Below are 15,852 nucleotides of genomic sequence, written 5' to 3' on the forward strand. Positions count from 1 at the left end.
GATGGGAGGATATATTAATATGGCGGAGTGACCCTTTAACCAGTTGATCATTAAACCAAGGCCGGTGTCAGGGAAAGTATTTGTTGGGCACCTGCCAATGCATATGCCTCAGCAGATGCTCACTGTTGGCTACCATAGCCCATATATCTTTGCTGCTGCTGCTCCTGTGGCCATTGCCACCTGCTTTCCCACTATCTCCCTCTGCCTGCTCATTTGCCTGCCCCTTTCCTCTGCATCATGGTGCAAACTGAACCTGGAGCAGAGGGAGAGCACAAGGAAGAAGGAGCACTACAGAAGGCACTTTGTTCAAGGACCCCATAAAACCTGGGGCTTCTACTGCCTTCAACAAAAATCAGAATACTTTAAAAACGAGCTATGTTAATTGGAATCCAAACTGTCCAACCTTACTGCATGGAACAAATTACACTTCCGGGAATGAAATACAAAGAAATGTGAAAATGAACTATTGTAAGCCATCTTTCCATGTCAAATACTTAACATGCCAAAAGTAAGGTAGACTGTTGATAATGCAAAACAGGCTACCCATTATATTAGTAGAATCTTCCAATGGAAAGAGCATTAGATATAGAGACAATATATGTCAGATTGGGTAATATTTCTTAGTAATCAGAGGGCTATTGTGTTGTGATGTCTCAAACAAAAGTCCCATGACCTCTAGTTGGTTATATTATCTGGTTATAATAAATTAACTTTGTGAAACTATTCCTCAACATTTTCATTTTCAGCAGGCCTCTATTCTGTGTTTAGATAGAATTTACATTCATTTCATGTCCTTTGCAAATTCCTTCTCTCTAGACTGATCATGTGTTATAATTAAAGCATCAGAGCTTTAAAAGCATCAGAATGTTGGCACTGTGCAGAATTTTAAACCACTGAACACCAAACTTGCAATTTGAAACCCATCACTGTATTTCTTATACAGAATATCAAGCTGTGTATGTGATGCAGAATCTGTCTTCAAAGTAGGCGATGAGGACAGTATGAAACAATACAGACTTTGACTAGATTGAGTGTTAGAGCAAATGAAGATTATGGTCTGTTTTATGTTCCACGTGCTGCTTCTGAAATGTCGATAGAAGCAGAGAACGATGTAGTACCATATTTCCCTGGGCTACATGCTGAATTCTCAGATGTGCAAGCACTATAGCAACACAGAACAATGCATGTATGCCAAGGCTTTGTCAATTCTTGTTCTCATGGTAAAAATTGCATTATTATGTGTAAATATGTGATCAATGCCTACAATTTCAGCCCTTACAGTTATTTGAACTGACCATGCATAACACAGGTGCATCAAGAAGGGTTACTATAATGCAATAATGTGAAATTGAAACATTGCATGCTGGATTTCTGCTCGTAGAATGGGGCTTTCCTGCCTCCTCTACTGTACCTTGACATGCCCTCTACAAATCTGCTCATGGGTTTGGAGCGATCTTCCATAATGGCATGTGATGTGGCATGCATTGGGTGGAGTACAGTGGGAAGGGCAAACTGGTGAATATCAGGGCAAATCCTGTCCCTTGCATGACTAGAACTGCTTTCAGCTTATGAAAGAGCACTTATGAACCTAAGCCCATTAGTGGGGTGTTTATCCAACCAATTTGGGGGTGGGATTGGGAGGCAGTTTTATGTTGGGGAAGAATAGCATTACAACAATGAGCAGTTTCAATATTATTTCGAAATCAGCTATAGCTAGTTAGCAAAATATGAATAATAAAAGAGGGTTTTTCCAGAAGTCACATCATAGTGTGGAATAGTGCAGAAAAGGGCAACTAAAATGATCAAGGGGCATCTTTCTTATGAGGGAAGGTTACAACAGATGGGATTGTTTAGCTTATAAAAAAGGGATGCTAAGGGGAGACACGATGGAAGTGTACAAAATTTTGCATGGTATGGAGAATGTGGATAGGGAGACATTTTTCTCCCTCTCAACATACTAGAACCCAGGGTCATCTCATGAAAGTGATTGGTGGGAAATTCAGGACAGATAAAAGGAAGTATTTGTGTGAAGGGCACTGTTGGTTATTTCCTCGGCCACAATTGGTTATTTTGTCAGCCACAGAGTCGCAAGGCAAAAGTGGTCAAAGCAGTGGTTGCCGTTCTAGTCCAACTGGCTGGTTAGACTTTTGGCAGCAATGGCTGATGGTATATTAGTGGGAGGACTGAGCAGGAAGATATTTTGGGGGATGAGTGAGTCAAATCAGCCTGGACTAATAGTCAACTCAGTGCTGATCCTAATCTACACCACGGTTGATTATTATCATGTTGTGTGGGGAATGCCCCCTAAATAAGCAACTGTTTAATTGATTATTACCCCAAGGTTGACTATTGTGTTGTCTGAATTAAGGCAAGGGAAGTAAAATAAAGTGGAAATCATAGGCTTATTTCAAAAGTTGTTCGGGTCAATTGAAATATCGTTGATGAAGCTCTTAAAGAGGAGGAAAGAATTTGAGAAATCAAGTGTAAAACAATGACAAAGATTGGTTAGTCTGGGAGATGTGATGTGGAAGATAAATGGAGAAGCATACGGTTTCTCTATTCAGAATCTCTTTTTGAACAAAGCAAATGAAGGATAGAAGAAGAGGCAAAATCCTGGTCTCTTTCTGTTCAAAATAATGGGCATTACAAGAATTAGGAGAATCATTATTATTAATATTATTATCATCCACAAGTTGCCTAAATTTTAACATCTAAAGAAAGTGTAGTACACTACCGTCATTTTAAAATTAAACTTATTATAACAAATAATAGAGGAAGTATAGTCAGAGAGAACTAAGCTTACAAGAAATTAAACTCCTCAAGTTCAAGGATATCTGGATTAAATTACTGAATTTCGGTATATCTCCAAAAACCTTTCTTAATTCTATTTGCAATACATGTATCTGACTTCAATACACCATGACCACACAGTAAATGATTTTGCATGTCATATATTATTGTATGGGTTTCACACAAAGTTCATTTTACATGACAATCTGCAAATATGTAGGAGCCAAAAGTAGTCAGTGTCTAGAATGTTGATCTTAGACTAGAAGAATTAGTGTTTAGCCATCGCTGCACTTGGTGGCCTGAGGCAATCCATGTTTCTTAGATTCATTTCTGTGTCTGTCTAAGATTGTTGTAATGATTAATATGATGGAAGCTTTAATCCAACACTTATATAGATGTACATAGAAAATCAGTATTATATATATATATATATATATATATATATATATATATATATATATATATATATGCCTGACGTTACTCGGGTATGTGAATAATGTTTGTAACATTTATTTGATAAATAATAAATTTGTCTGCAACTTATTCATCTTTAGGTTGGTTGGGGTTTTTTTTTAGTTTGGTTGAGTTATTAAATTGTTTTGTTAGAATAAATGAAAATTGTGTTAGTAAGAATTAGAGCTTTGTGATGAACCACATTTTTTGTTTTACCTGAAATGCCTATACCTCCCATCATACCTTGGTCGGAGTATCTGTCTAAACTTCAAAAACAATCAGGACACACCCTTTCTACCAGCTTAAAAAATGCAAATGTTTTCAAAATATACTCAGCATTGCCCAGATATCTGAATAACATATAGTAGGGAATTGGATCTCAGTGGATGCAGAGAACTGCTGTACGTATGTGTTGTGAAGTTATTATGAAAAAAGGAAAGCAGCCAGAACACAGAATACTTTATTGGCACAATTTACTGTATAATATCTACATTTAATGGGTTTTATTTATGGAATGTCCTGAAGGAATAATAGCAATTTGTACTGGTAATGACCACGAGTCTTAGTTTGGTGGCAAGAGAAGACTCTTGGGAGTTCCACCCAAGGCATGCTGGGAGTTGTAGGCATAAGCCTTGGGTTTTTATTAAATTCTTTAAAAATATTTTAAATCCAAAATTTCATGTTTTTAGATTTTTCTGGTACATTGTACAGCCAGACCTATCAGTGTGCCAAATATCAAGTTTCCAACCAGCGTTGCTCCCCCCACCCCAGATTTATGTCTGCGAGGTAACCATCTTAAAGTAGCAGGCCTGTGAGTTAACCTTTAAACAAATTAAAGTATTTTAATTTGGTATTACATGCCAGAAATACACTTCGCAGCATGCCTTTGGCAGCCCACAGGTGCCCACGTCCTCTGAGAGGTGCTTCCCTACTCTCATTGCCGATGCTGCTCCTTAATAGAGGATTGAGGAATAGTATTGCGAAGGAGGGGAAGTAAGCAGCTGTCAGGGAACGTGCCCAGCTCCAGCCAAGTCCTGCCGGGACTGCCCCAGCCTGCACTTCTTGCCCACCAAGTGCTCCATCAGGAGCCTATACTGAAGGGTCAGGGCCAGCCCACCTATTTCTGGACATGTGCAGAGTGCTTCCCCTTCCTCCCACCCTCTTAAGGGTGAAGGCTGCATGTGTGCTTCCCTCAGTTTCTGAGAAAACAGCAATTTAAGGGGGGGGGCGTTTGAACATGTCCAGAGTTTGGCCTCTCAAAGACACACTGTTGTATCTAGTTATGATTTTAAAACCACACATGGCAGGTGGGAGGAGGCACTGAAAATAGGTGCAGCCCATACATGTGGGTTGTTTCCTTTTATGTGGAATTGGGTTGAATGCTCGAGACTGACTTTAGGAATCACAGTGGCCGCCAAAGGCCAGTAAGTCTGGCCTCCCACCCAAGGCATGCTGAGAGTTGTAGGCATAAACCTAGTTTTTTAATTAAATTCTTTAAAAATACTTAAGACCCCAAAATTCATGTTTTTAGATTTTTTTTTCCAATCCATGTACACGAAGCCCTGTCTGGGTGAACAGTATTAAGGCAATATCATATGTGGAAGTGGGTAAATATTTCAAGACATACGTGACACACACATACTTTCCATTTTATAGATAGATGTTGTGTGTGTGTGTGTGTGTGTATGTGTGTGTGTAGGGATTAGAAAATATCAAAGAATAATTGAATAATGGAGAAAGTTAAATATGCATGCAGTACAGCTCTATGTATAATTACTCAGGAGTTTACCACTGAGATGGAGTGAGCTACAAGTCCTATTTATTTAGTGGACTTGAGCTTGCAGCCTTTAGTTCTATTACAATCAGTGGGAGATAAGCTTTAATAAGTCATTGATTTCATTATGACATAAACACATTTTACTTTCTTTCTGTTAGCAGAAGTGGTTGAATAAAACAGACTGAACTCAGCAAACAGATAGGCTGAACAAACCTGTAACGATAAGACTATTGGTGTTGTAACTAATCGTCCACTGGCTAAGCTACCAGAAGTATAAAACAACAGAGCAAATCAGGACATACTTCTAACAGAATCAAATCACTACTACTACAGAACTTACAGAGCACGCTAGTCTGTTTTATAGAAAAATAAGCCAGGCTAAAAGAAAACATATTTGGTTCTTCCTGACTGCTATGAAACATTCTCCAACCACTTGTGACCCCTATTTGCTCCTAAGGCTCTGTGACGCACCCAGAATTATTTCTTTCCCCTGAGAATCTGTATCTACCAACTACTTTAAAAAGAACAAATTAATTTGTAGCTTGCTCCCTTAGCCTGTGATCACCTTCCATTGCTATCCCTACACCCACATGGGCCTTAGCTAGACCTAAGGTTTATCCTGGGATCGTCCCAGGGTCATCCCTGTTATGTAAATGACACACAGGATATCCTGGGAGCAGGCAGGGACGACCCCGGGACGATCCCAGGATAAACCTTAGGTCTAGCTAAGGCCATGGATCACTCTACAAGACTCATTCTGTTCAACAGTGGGGTTGTTCATTAGGTGTCGGTTTGGTCAACACATTTGTGACCATCTCTTCTGATGGACAATACTGGAGCTCAATTATCCTTTGCTCCTACAATTCCAACACTTTCTACATTGGTTCCAAATAAAATCAAATACTTTGCTCACTAAAGGTCCTATATAAGTCATCTGTAGCATATTAAGATGTTAAATCAGTTTTTAACTGGAAATATTTCATTTTATCTAGACCAAGTAAAGGACGCAATCCTATGCATGTTCAGACAGAAAAAAGTCCTACAACTCCCAGAATGCCCCAGCCAGTAACTTGAGAGCAGGCAGTGGTCCCAAAGACCACATCCAGCCTACAAGATTATTTCCCATCATTAATTTCTGATGCTGACATGCCCTCCGTTATTACAGGTTAAAAAAGAGTAATGTAGACTGACCAGAAGGAGAAAAGTCAAAGAAATGCAATTGTTCTGTAGTAGGCAGGAGCTGTCAGCGTTTCAAGAAAGAAAGCTAATTGATTAGCTGGTACTTGTGACAAAAAAACTTGGACATGTTTTTGGGATGGTCAGTATCTTAGACTGAATACAAGTGGTTTGGAAAGTGGATAAAATAGAATCTCTCCTAAGACCCCATTTTCTTTTGGTGCCTTATCTTTTAGATTCTATCTACTGATAAAACAAGTTTAATTTACCTGAGCAATAAAAGTCTGCTACCACCTCCTTCTCAATTACGCACGAGCCAGTCTATATTAAGCACTTTAAAATATCATTGAAGCACATGGTTAACAACATTCCCATAGAATAAATGAGAATTACTTTAGTTTAACTTGGCCATATTATGATTTTTCCAATGGGAGGTGAGGACTGAGGAGAAGAGATATGGGAAGCTTATATACTTATTGTCTAACTTCCTTTTCATTATTTATTTCAAATAGGGTCGAAACAACTTGGGTTCCATTTATGTTTGGGCATCTGGAAATGGTGGAAGGAGTAAGGATCATTGTTCCTGTGATGGTTACACCAATAGCATCTACACTATCTCCATCAGCAGCACTGCTGAAAGTGGCCGGAAACCTTGGTATCTGGAAGAATGTGCCTCTACACTAGCCACAACTTACAGCAGCGGAGAATCCTATGACAGGAAAATAGTATGTGGTCTTTTCAACATGATTGAAGTGTATTTGTATCTCATCTTGTGGAGAAGAAAGAGGATATCAACAAGGGCTTTGTGCATATGAATAAATCTTATCTAGAAAATGAAATTTGCTGGTCACTAGGCACACTTTTAGATAAAGGATTGGAAAGACTGCACAATTAAGGCCCCCAAAAATCTTTGTCAATGAAAAATTGGTTGGCACAACAAACAAACAAACAAATCTGATCATCTTCCTACTGTAGGAAAGATGGAAACAGGTTTGTTTTTTTTCAATCCTCATTTTCCATCACAGATACAAATTTGTTCAACATGTTATCCTTATCATTCTCTTGCTGATAATAAGGAGTTAAGATCAGCTGGTTTTTGAAAATATTGTCTACCATTTCTTCTACTAATCTGGGATATTAGCCATCTACCCTGGAAAGTTTGTTGTTTTCAAATGATTAATTTTAAAGACAAATTCTGAGGTAACTTTCCATTCCAGTGATGTCTCTGTTCTTATCTGCTTGTTTGGAAAAAAAATCTTTGGCTTATTTCCTTAGCCTCCTTGATAAGTAATAATAATAGGGAAACAATATTTTGATTTCCCAGCGAATAACATTCCTGTGATGAAACGTCTCATCATGTTTTCATGGGTCCTTTGGTAACCTTTGGTTCACGGTAAAATATTTGATATTCCGCTCTTCTTGTGCAATTCTGTTATTCTCCCTTTCCTATTTCCTTGAAAATATGATTTAATTTAGCACACATTGCTTCCTGAGAATGTTACTACATAAGGTCTTCTGAGACATGGCCATGCTGAAGCCCTAAATAAGGTCATTTTTGTATTTTTAATTTATTTAAGAAAAATAAAAGGTTAAGGAAAATATTTGTGCCCTTATTGACCTGACAGACTTGGGTACCTATTCCTTTGTGGGTACAAAGCTGACCCTGTTGATGACATTAATGCAACAGGACCAGTGCAAACTGGAACCCTTACTGGGCTGTATATAGTTTTTAAAGCTTGCTTCTGCACTATCACATTTCTAAATTATCAGTAGCTTTAATTTTAGAAAACTATGGTACAAGGGCACCTAAATCATATCCATAGTTAAAAATGACATCAACACTTTACAATATTTAGATGTGGAATCAAACACAGATCCCTGAAAAATCCGGGCTGATCCAAAACAGATCTGTTTTCCCTACTCACAGTGCAATCCCTTCCGGCTGTTCCCCTTTCCTGACACTTTTCCTTGAAAACTGAGGGGAGCAGCAGGAAAGACTCATGGTGATTGTAGGATCAGGATTTATGCTTGGCTGCTACTGCAAGCATTCACAAACATATATTGTTAACCCTTAAATTTTCTCATCTTGGTGGCTAAGAGTCACTTACCAACTAATGTATACATAGGGCATGGCTAGACTAAAGCTTATCCCGGGGACCGCCCCGGGGTCATCCCTGTGCATCCACATGATGCACAGGGCATCCTGGGAGCAGGGAGGGATGATCCCTCCCTTGTCCCGGGATATCGCCCTACCCATTTTCCCCAATTTTTCCACAGTCTTGGGATGATCCTGAGATGGCAGAATATGTGGCCCACCGCCGCTGGTATGTCCTGGCTCCTCACGAGTAACTACAAGGAGCCGAGAGCCAGGCACGGAGCTCCTCAGGAGCTCTGTGCCCATCGGGGGTGAGGTGACCAGGAGGGTTTTTTTAAAAAAAAACTGATGTTTTCCACAGGAGCACTCCTGCGCTTCTCTCCAATTCAAAAACAAAAACAGCACGGCGGCCGTGACATCCTCTTCTCCCTGGGACGTCGTGGGCCGCATGTAGACGAGGAAGACGATCTCACAATCATAAAATCGCGAGATTGTTGCCCTCAACCCCCCCTCGTCTAGCCATGCCCATAGTGTACCATGTATTCCTTGATACACCCCATCATCTGTGAAAGCAAAATATCCTTTTTATAAAGCATCCAGGTTGTAATGCCACCAAATATCCTGTATCTTTTCATTCATTTGCTCCTCTCAAGAGGCATATCAAAGAATCTATTACACTTTTTGGGTTGCACTCTCACATCCATGCTTTTTTTGTGATTAAAATTGTTCAGATGTTTTCAAAAGTTGCAATATGCAGGTGCTGGCATGAGCATGTAAACTCCAGCTGATAAGTTGCCCCTTCAGAACAATTATCTTTTGAAATGTATTTAGCATGAGTGAGCCAAGGTACCAGGAAACTGTAGTTAACTATACATCCCTGTTACTTGTGAACAAACCAGGATTTGGAAGCCAACTTTACAATTTGAAATAAAATTCAGTCACAGATTGTAGCATATTTTCAACTCATACAAATTATTCCTGCTTCCAGTCCCCGTGAAGAATCCATTGTATGACATTTTCAACATACTTATGTATCATCTGGTGCTACAATAGAAAAAGAAATAGTACCTTCAGGATTTAATTAAGGTTTATTTTCAGTTTGGGGAACAACCAACTTGAAGCTCTTGGTAGGTTAAAAATGTTCCAAACACTGCTGCAGGCTCAAGATTGGAATATGAAATACCTCAAAATGCGAGGCTTAGGGTGAGAGCAGCGATAATGTTATCAGCAAAGAGGAGGGAAAGGCTGTGTATGACCTGAATAACTAACCTTTCCAATAGATAGCATCAAAGAAAGACTGATAGCATGCCTTCATAACAGCTGCATAGAAATGCAGTTTCTCCCTTACATCTTCAGAGCAAGTCAAGGCATTTGTAGAAAAGTGCTGCAAAGAAGTATCTGATGAATCCAAATTTGGGTTGGATTGGGTTGGGTGAGCACAAATCTATTCACCTGCAAAGGCAGAGGCCTCCCTCAAGCAGCACAGTTGACTAGGGAGCCGAGCCTAAACATTTGGGTAGCATTGTCTCATCCTCCCTCCTGCAGCCCCTTGCACTCCCCCAACACCTCTCCAGAAGATTGTTGTTTTGCACTGCCTTAAAATATCTCCTTGGCAACCTGCTTCAGGCAGCGCCATGGATGGCAGTGTAAGGGAAATAGATAAAGGCAGGAATAAGTGTCTGAATGGTGCAGCAAGTTGTTTTAAGGCACAATCCTATGAATGTTTAGACAGAAAGAAGTCCTTCAACTCCTAGCAAGCCTGGCTGTGGAATGGTGGGAGATGTAGGACTTTTTCTGTCTAAACATGCATAGGATTGCACCTTTAAAAAGAGACACCATATGGTAGGGTGACCATATGAAAAGGAGGACAGGGCTCCTGTATCTTTAACAGTTGCATAGAAAAGGGAATTTTAGCAGGTGTCATTTATATATATGGAGAACCTGGTGAAATTCCCTCTTCATCACAACAGTTAAAGCTGCAGGAGCTATACTAGAGTGACCAGATTTAAAAGAGGGCAGGGCTCCTGCAGCTTTAACTGCTGTGATGAAGAGGAAATTTCACCAGATTCCCCATATATACAAATAACACCTGCTGAAATTCCCTTTTCAATACAACTGTTAAAGATACAGGAGCCCTGTCCTCCTTTTCATATGGTCACCCTACCATATGGACTCCACCTCAGTCTTGGGCCCACACTTTCCCTCCTCAGCCCCCACCATTACCACAAACGTTTTGGCTATGGGCCTGGGAGACTCAAACCATTTTGCCCTTTAAAACAAAGTTTTAAAACTTCACATTTAAAGCCAAGCTTTAAATGTGTTCTTAGTGATATTGACATTGTACCTTGAGTAGATCTGGACACAAAAGCATTAAGCTTGGCATGAGGTACATGTTTTATTCTTAACCATTGTCGAGAATGCAAGACTTTGCTTTTCACATAATGTCTCTCCCTACATTCTATTATTCTGACTTCCAAGTTATTCCAGCACATGCATAACTCAACTTCTGTGGCATGTCACCTTCTTGGCTCCCTGTTAATTTTTCTGCTGGCAGTTGCATTTAGCTTTTCAATTGGTATTCCACATTATTGTTTTAGTAGCTTTGTAAATTGTTCCCAGAGGCTTTGTCATTATACTTTCACTTATTTTTATAACTGATACAAAGTGTATAAGCCCTCCTTTGGGCAACTTGTATCCACTTCTGCTAAAGGCACTGTGTGCTACCTTTTTGCCATTACATTTTGATAATATTTTCCTATAACAACTTAAGGTGAAATCATGAAATTAATCATGATTTCACATTCATTTTCTGATTGATATGAATGTTTTTGGACATGGTTGCAGTGTTGGACATGATTATTTTCATGATTTCAAATTCATTTTCTGATTTATACGAATGTCTTTGGACATGATTGCAATGTTTTGAGTTTATGGGATGTTTTTTGTTTAAGGGTTGGAGAGAGAGAGAGAGAGAGAGAGAGAGAGACTATATAAAATTCCAGCCTTCTGACACCTATGCACACTTAGGACACAATCCTATGCATGTTTGGACAGAAAAAAAGTCCTATAACTCCCAGCATTCCCCAGCTTTGGGAGTAAGCCCATTGAACTTAAGAAGACAGACTTCTGAGCTGCCATGCATAGCATTGTGCAGTTAATTATTCAGGACTATCATATACTTACTGTTGTACTCACTAAAATAATAACACTTGTTTAAAAAAAAACACACATGTATTTTAAAATGTATGTGCAACACAGGTACAAAAAAACTCTGGATGGGCTGTGATTTCCTGCAGGCTAGCACAAACTTAATGGGTATACAGGATTTTCTTGACACAGCATGTGTTGTTATTCAGGTGTTCCAGCTGAGAAACTTATATGAAATGTCTTGTCTTTCTATTTAAGTGCAGATAATACAAGTTGCTACTCTTGTCCCAGAACATATATACGTATAGAATGGTGGAGTTTAATTTTGCATGTAGTATTACCATAAAATATTGAACAAGACTTTAATCATCTGACAAAACTCCTCATGATTTTAATGGCTTTGGATTTCACTTGTTGCCTGAAATTTCATTGCTGTTATGGGAAGCAAATGGTTTTGGATATCCCCAAGCTTCAAGGTGTTGAAAACACATTTTTAAAATGTTGTAACCACTCATAATAAAAGGAATATAAAATGCCCATAAGTCATTTGGACAACTGAAAGATGTTTTGAGTCCTGCAACAATGTTCTCAATTACATGCTTCCTTTTCCCCCAGATCACTACAGACCTACGGCAACGTTGCACAGACAGCCACACAGGAACATCAGCATCTGCACCTATGGCTGCAGGAATCATTGCATTGGCACTGGAAGCAAAGTAAGAGTTAAGTTTTATTTTTTAATGAAAAGCCATTAAGACATAGAAGATGGGGTTTTTTCCCATTTATGCTGCGTTTATTTTACTGAATTTTACCCAAGACATGTGGGCTCTGGTCCCCACATTAATTAAAGCTTGATGTGAATGGAAGTTACATTCTAGTAGACTCTCACTTGCTCAAAATGACCTTATCTCTAGCTGCTCATTAAGAGATTTTTCATTAATCAATACTCCAGGCTCATGTACTACATCAGGAATGTAGATATTACTAAAATATCCATTATGAATACAAAATCAAATTTCACATGAAGTTGAATAGTTTATGGAAAGAGAAGAAATATGCAAGTAACACAGTCAGCTGTTATGAATACCATAATCTGTTCCTTACCAAATGCCAGATTTGTGATCATATTTGGGTACATGTATCAGAATTGTACTTTCTGAATATATAGTTTATAAACAATTATGTTGTATTTATTTTAAATATTACATTGAAATAGTGCTCCCAACAGTATAGTCATGACTAACAAAGCAATCCTAACCCCCTGATATTGTGTGCTAAGAGTGGTTAGGTTATGGCATAGGTGCCCCTCCTACTGCCTCTGATGGTGGAGAGGAACTTGATTGGTGGGTTGCACTATTGCAGAGCCCCCTACTGTGTCCACAGAGAGCCCCATGGGTGAAAAGCAAGCACTACTGTTGTTCCTGCCAGAGGTAGCAAGCATAAAATCCAAAAATGGGGTTTTCAAATGGATCTCTGTGCAGTCTCAAGTAATAAGCTAGCACCTTGGCTTGCAGAGACTAAGGCCTTAGCTAAGGTTTATCCCGGGATCATCCCGGGGTCGTCGCTGCCTGCTCCCGGGATCCCCTGTGTGTCATTTACTTGAACAGGGATTACCTTGGGATGATCCTGGGATAAACCTTAGCTCTAGCTAAGGCCTAAGGTTAAATTTGAATGTGAACACTACCTATCTCTAATTTCTAACCCTCATCTTAGATCATCCCCTTGCATGATTAAAGATGCAACAAATGAAGACAGCAGTACTAGAAGGGCATTTTAATAAAATTCTTTATGCCTTGAGACTTTGCCCTTGCCGTAGTGGCAAAGTGGAGGATCTGCCTCATTATTTGTACTACTGCTCTATCTATTCTCAAATTTGTTCTAAATATTTAGATCGTGTGTTTTTTGTGAATAAGTCCAACTGGCCTGATTCAAAAAGAATATACTTTTTGTTTACATGCAATAACAAGACTGTCATATTGGCATTGGCCAACTTCGCTCTTACAACCCAAATGTATAGAGCAAAATGTCTGACCTTGAATATATGATTTGTTTTTAGCATTGTTTTTATTATGCTTGTTGTAACCATTGGTTGAAACAATAAAGCTTTATTGCTACTACTATGGGTATTCCAGGAGCAGGCTGGCTCATAGCCAGTTTTGGAACTACTTGATCCTAAGCTACTCTTTTCCTCCAAATCAGGCTCAATCCATACCCCTCAGGCATGTCAGTCTGGAGGTGGTGCAGCTAATTCTAAACCAACTCCCACCACCATTTATTTCAGTGGAGTTATCTTTGAAACTCAAGAGATCCACTGGGCTGAAACCCCCAGCAAAACCACCCCACACACTTTCTGCCTTGGGCAGTACAAGCCAGCAGGGGTTCAGATATGGCAGAAGATAGGTTGCATTGCTCCCTCAAGCCCCAGTTAGCTCAGTAAATTCCACTGAAAAACAATGTAGTTACAATAATGTAACTAATGTAAAATAATGTAATTTCACTACACTAGGCCCTATATTTCTGAGACATCATTCAGCACCTGTTAAATAATTACTTGTGAACATGAGGAAGGGATTATATAAAAAACATAAGAAACTGAATAAGAGACAATAACAGATTGTAATTAAAAAGCTGATACTGTCTTAAGTAGATTAGTGTTTGTGTTATAAGATTGTTCTTAATGCAGTGCCTGGAGAAAAGTAAATATAGCCATATTATTTGAAGATATATTTTTCAATCACATCTTAATCTCAGTTGTAAATTGCTCATAGAGTTTACAGATAGCATTCAAATTATATGTGTCAGCATTTTATATTTTGAGTAATAGTGTGATTACTTATTTAACGAATTGCCATTTTGTTTCACGTTCATCCATTGTGAAAATATTCTTCATGGTCCTCTTGTACCATGCTGAAATCATTTGGTATCATCCACAAACTTGACCACTTCACTGCTCATAATATCTTGTAGATAGATTATCCTAGTTTGCAGTTACTATCAAAGTGTGCTGGGAGCCAGGTTATCATCAGAACATAAGAGCTTATCATATGAAAAGAGAGTTGTTATATTTCTCCTTATGGACTGGAATCCAAACGTTGATGCTCATGTGTACAGTAGCATTTTGAGGCCAGATGCGACTTTGTGCCAGTACTGTCATCTCTGGAGCCAGACAATATAATTCTCAAAGTGATTCATGCCCATTAATTTGGCTGGAAGGATCAATGTGTCTGCTGTATTATTGTGATTCTTGAAGGAATAGTCTGTAAAATGGAAGCAAATTTCCTTTATGAACTACACTTACATGATTCTCTGACAAAAAAATAATAATCAGTGGCCATCTTTTTATAGGATAACATGTAAACAGGAGATAAATGCCCAATCTGCTTCTAGAAGGCTTAATATTTTTTTCTAGTTCCACAAGTGAGTAACTGTATTTTTTCTTCATGTTCATAATATAATGCCAAATCACCAAAACCAAACATCAAGTAGCTAAAGATGACTTTTTAAGTTCCTAAATATTTGGTAGGCATGACGAGCTTGTATATTAAATGTCTGTATATAAAATGTTAAAGACATTTTGGTGGTGGTGGGGAGAAGGCCGGGCATCGGGGATGGTGGTGGGGGGAGAAGGCCGGGCATTGGGGGTGGCGTGGGGGGAGAAGGCCGGGCATCGGGGATGGTGGTGAGGGAGAAGGCCGGGCATCGGCCATCGGGAATGGGGGGAGGATGGGCAAGCGAGGGGGGAGGGGTTATCAGGCATTGGGGGGGAATCAGGGGGAGCGGGGGGGCTTTATTGTTTTTTAAAAAAGCACTTACCTTCTCCGGCGGCTCCCCGCGCACATGGTCCCTTTAAAAAAAAATGGCCGACGCTACGGGGCTTCCCGTTGCCCCGTTGCGTCGTGCGTCTAGAAGCCGGCGACGGCACGTGCTATCTCTAGCGCGCCGTCGCCCCTCCTCCCTGCCGGCTTATCCAGCAGGTCTAGCAAGGCCCTGGATGTTTCTGATTTATGGGATTGGGGGTGTTTCAAGATTTACATAACTCAGAGTCTGTTATCAAGATATAACTTATAGGCAATTGCCCATGATGTTCAGTAGTACTCAGCTAAGATACCGGAATGAAAGTCAAAGTAAACTATTTACGTAAGTGGAAGGAAACAACATTTCCCACCACTAACAAGCAGTAATCTGTGAATGATGAAATATAGCTATCCTATTTACAGCTTAAACTTGGGCAAAATTTAGCCCATCTAATTCTCTTGTTCACAAAAATATTCCTTATTTAGACATTCTTTAGATGCTTATACTAATAACCCACTTGCTATAAATCCAGAAACTTGCCACTTACATTTCATATATTACTTTCTCTGCAATGTAAATCTAAAAAAGAAGTAATACTTGTATGATGGCCCACGTATAC

The 15,852-nt window shown here is 39.3% G+C and overlaps 1 protein-coding gene across 2 annotated transcripts in view; it reads left to right on the top strand.

Moving 5' to 3' along the window:
• PCSK5 (proprotein convertase subtilisin/kexin type 5) overlaps nucleotides 1-15,852 on the top strand; it is a 271,693-nt gene that overhangs the window by 122,738 nt on the left and 133,103 nt on the right. For both annotated transcript variants that reach the window (XM_063129354.1, XM_063129356.1), the window contains exons 8-9: nucleotides 6,709-6,921; nucleotides 12,054-12,154. In XM_063129354.1, the coding sequence (XP_062985424.1) occupies nucleotides 6,709-6,921; nucleotides 12,054-12,154 (314 nt within the window). The remainder of the gene's footprint in view (nucleotides 1-6,708; nucleotides 6,922-12,053; nucleotides 12,155-15,852) is intronic.

Source organism: Elgaria multicarinata, chromosome 6, assembly GCF_023053635.1.
Source record: "Elgaria multicarinata webbii isolate HBS135686 ecotype San Diego chromosome 6, rElgMul1.1.pri, whole genome shotgun sequence".
Classification (NCBI taxonomy): Eukaryota; Metazoa; Chordata; class Lepidosauria; order Squamata; family Anguidae; genus Elgaria; species Elgaria multicarinata.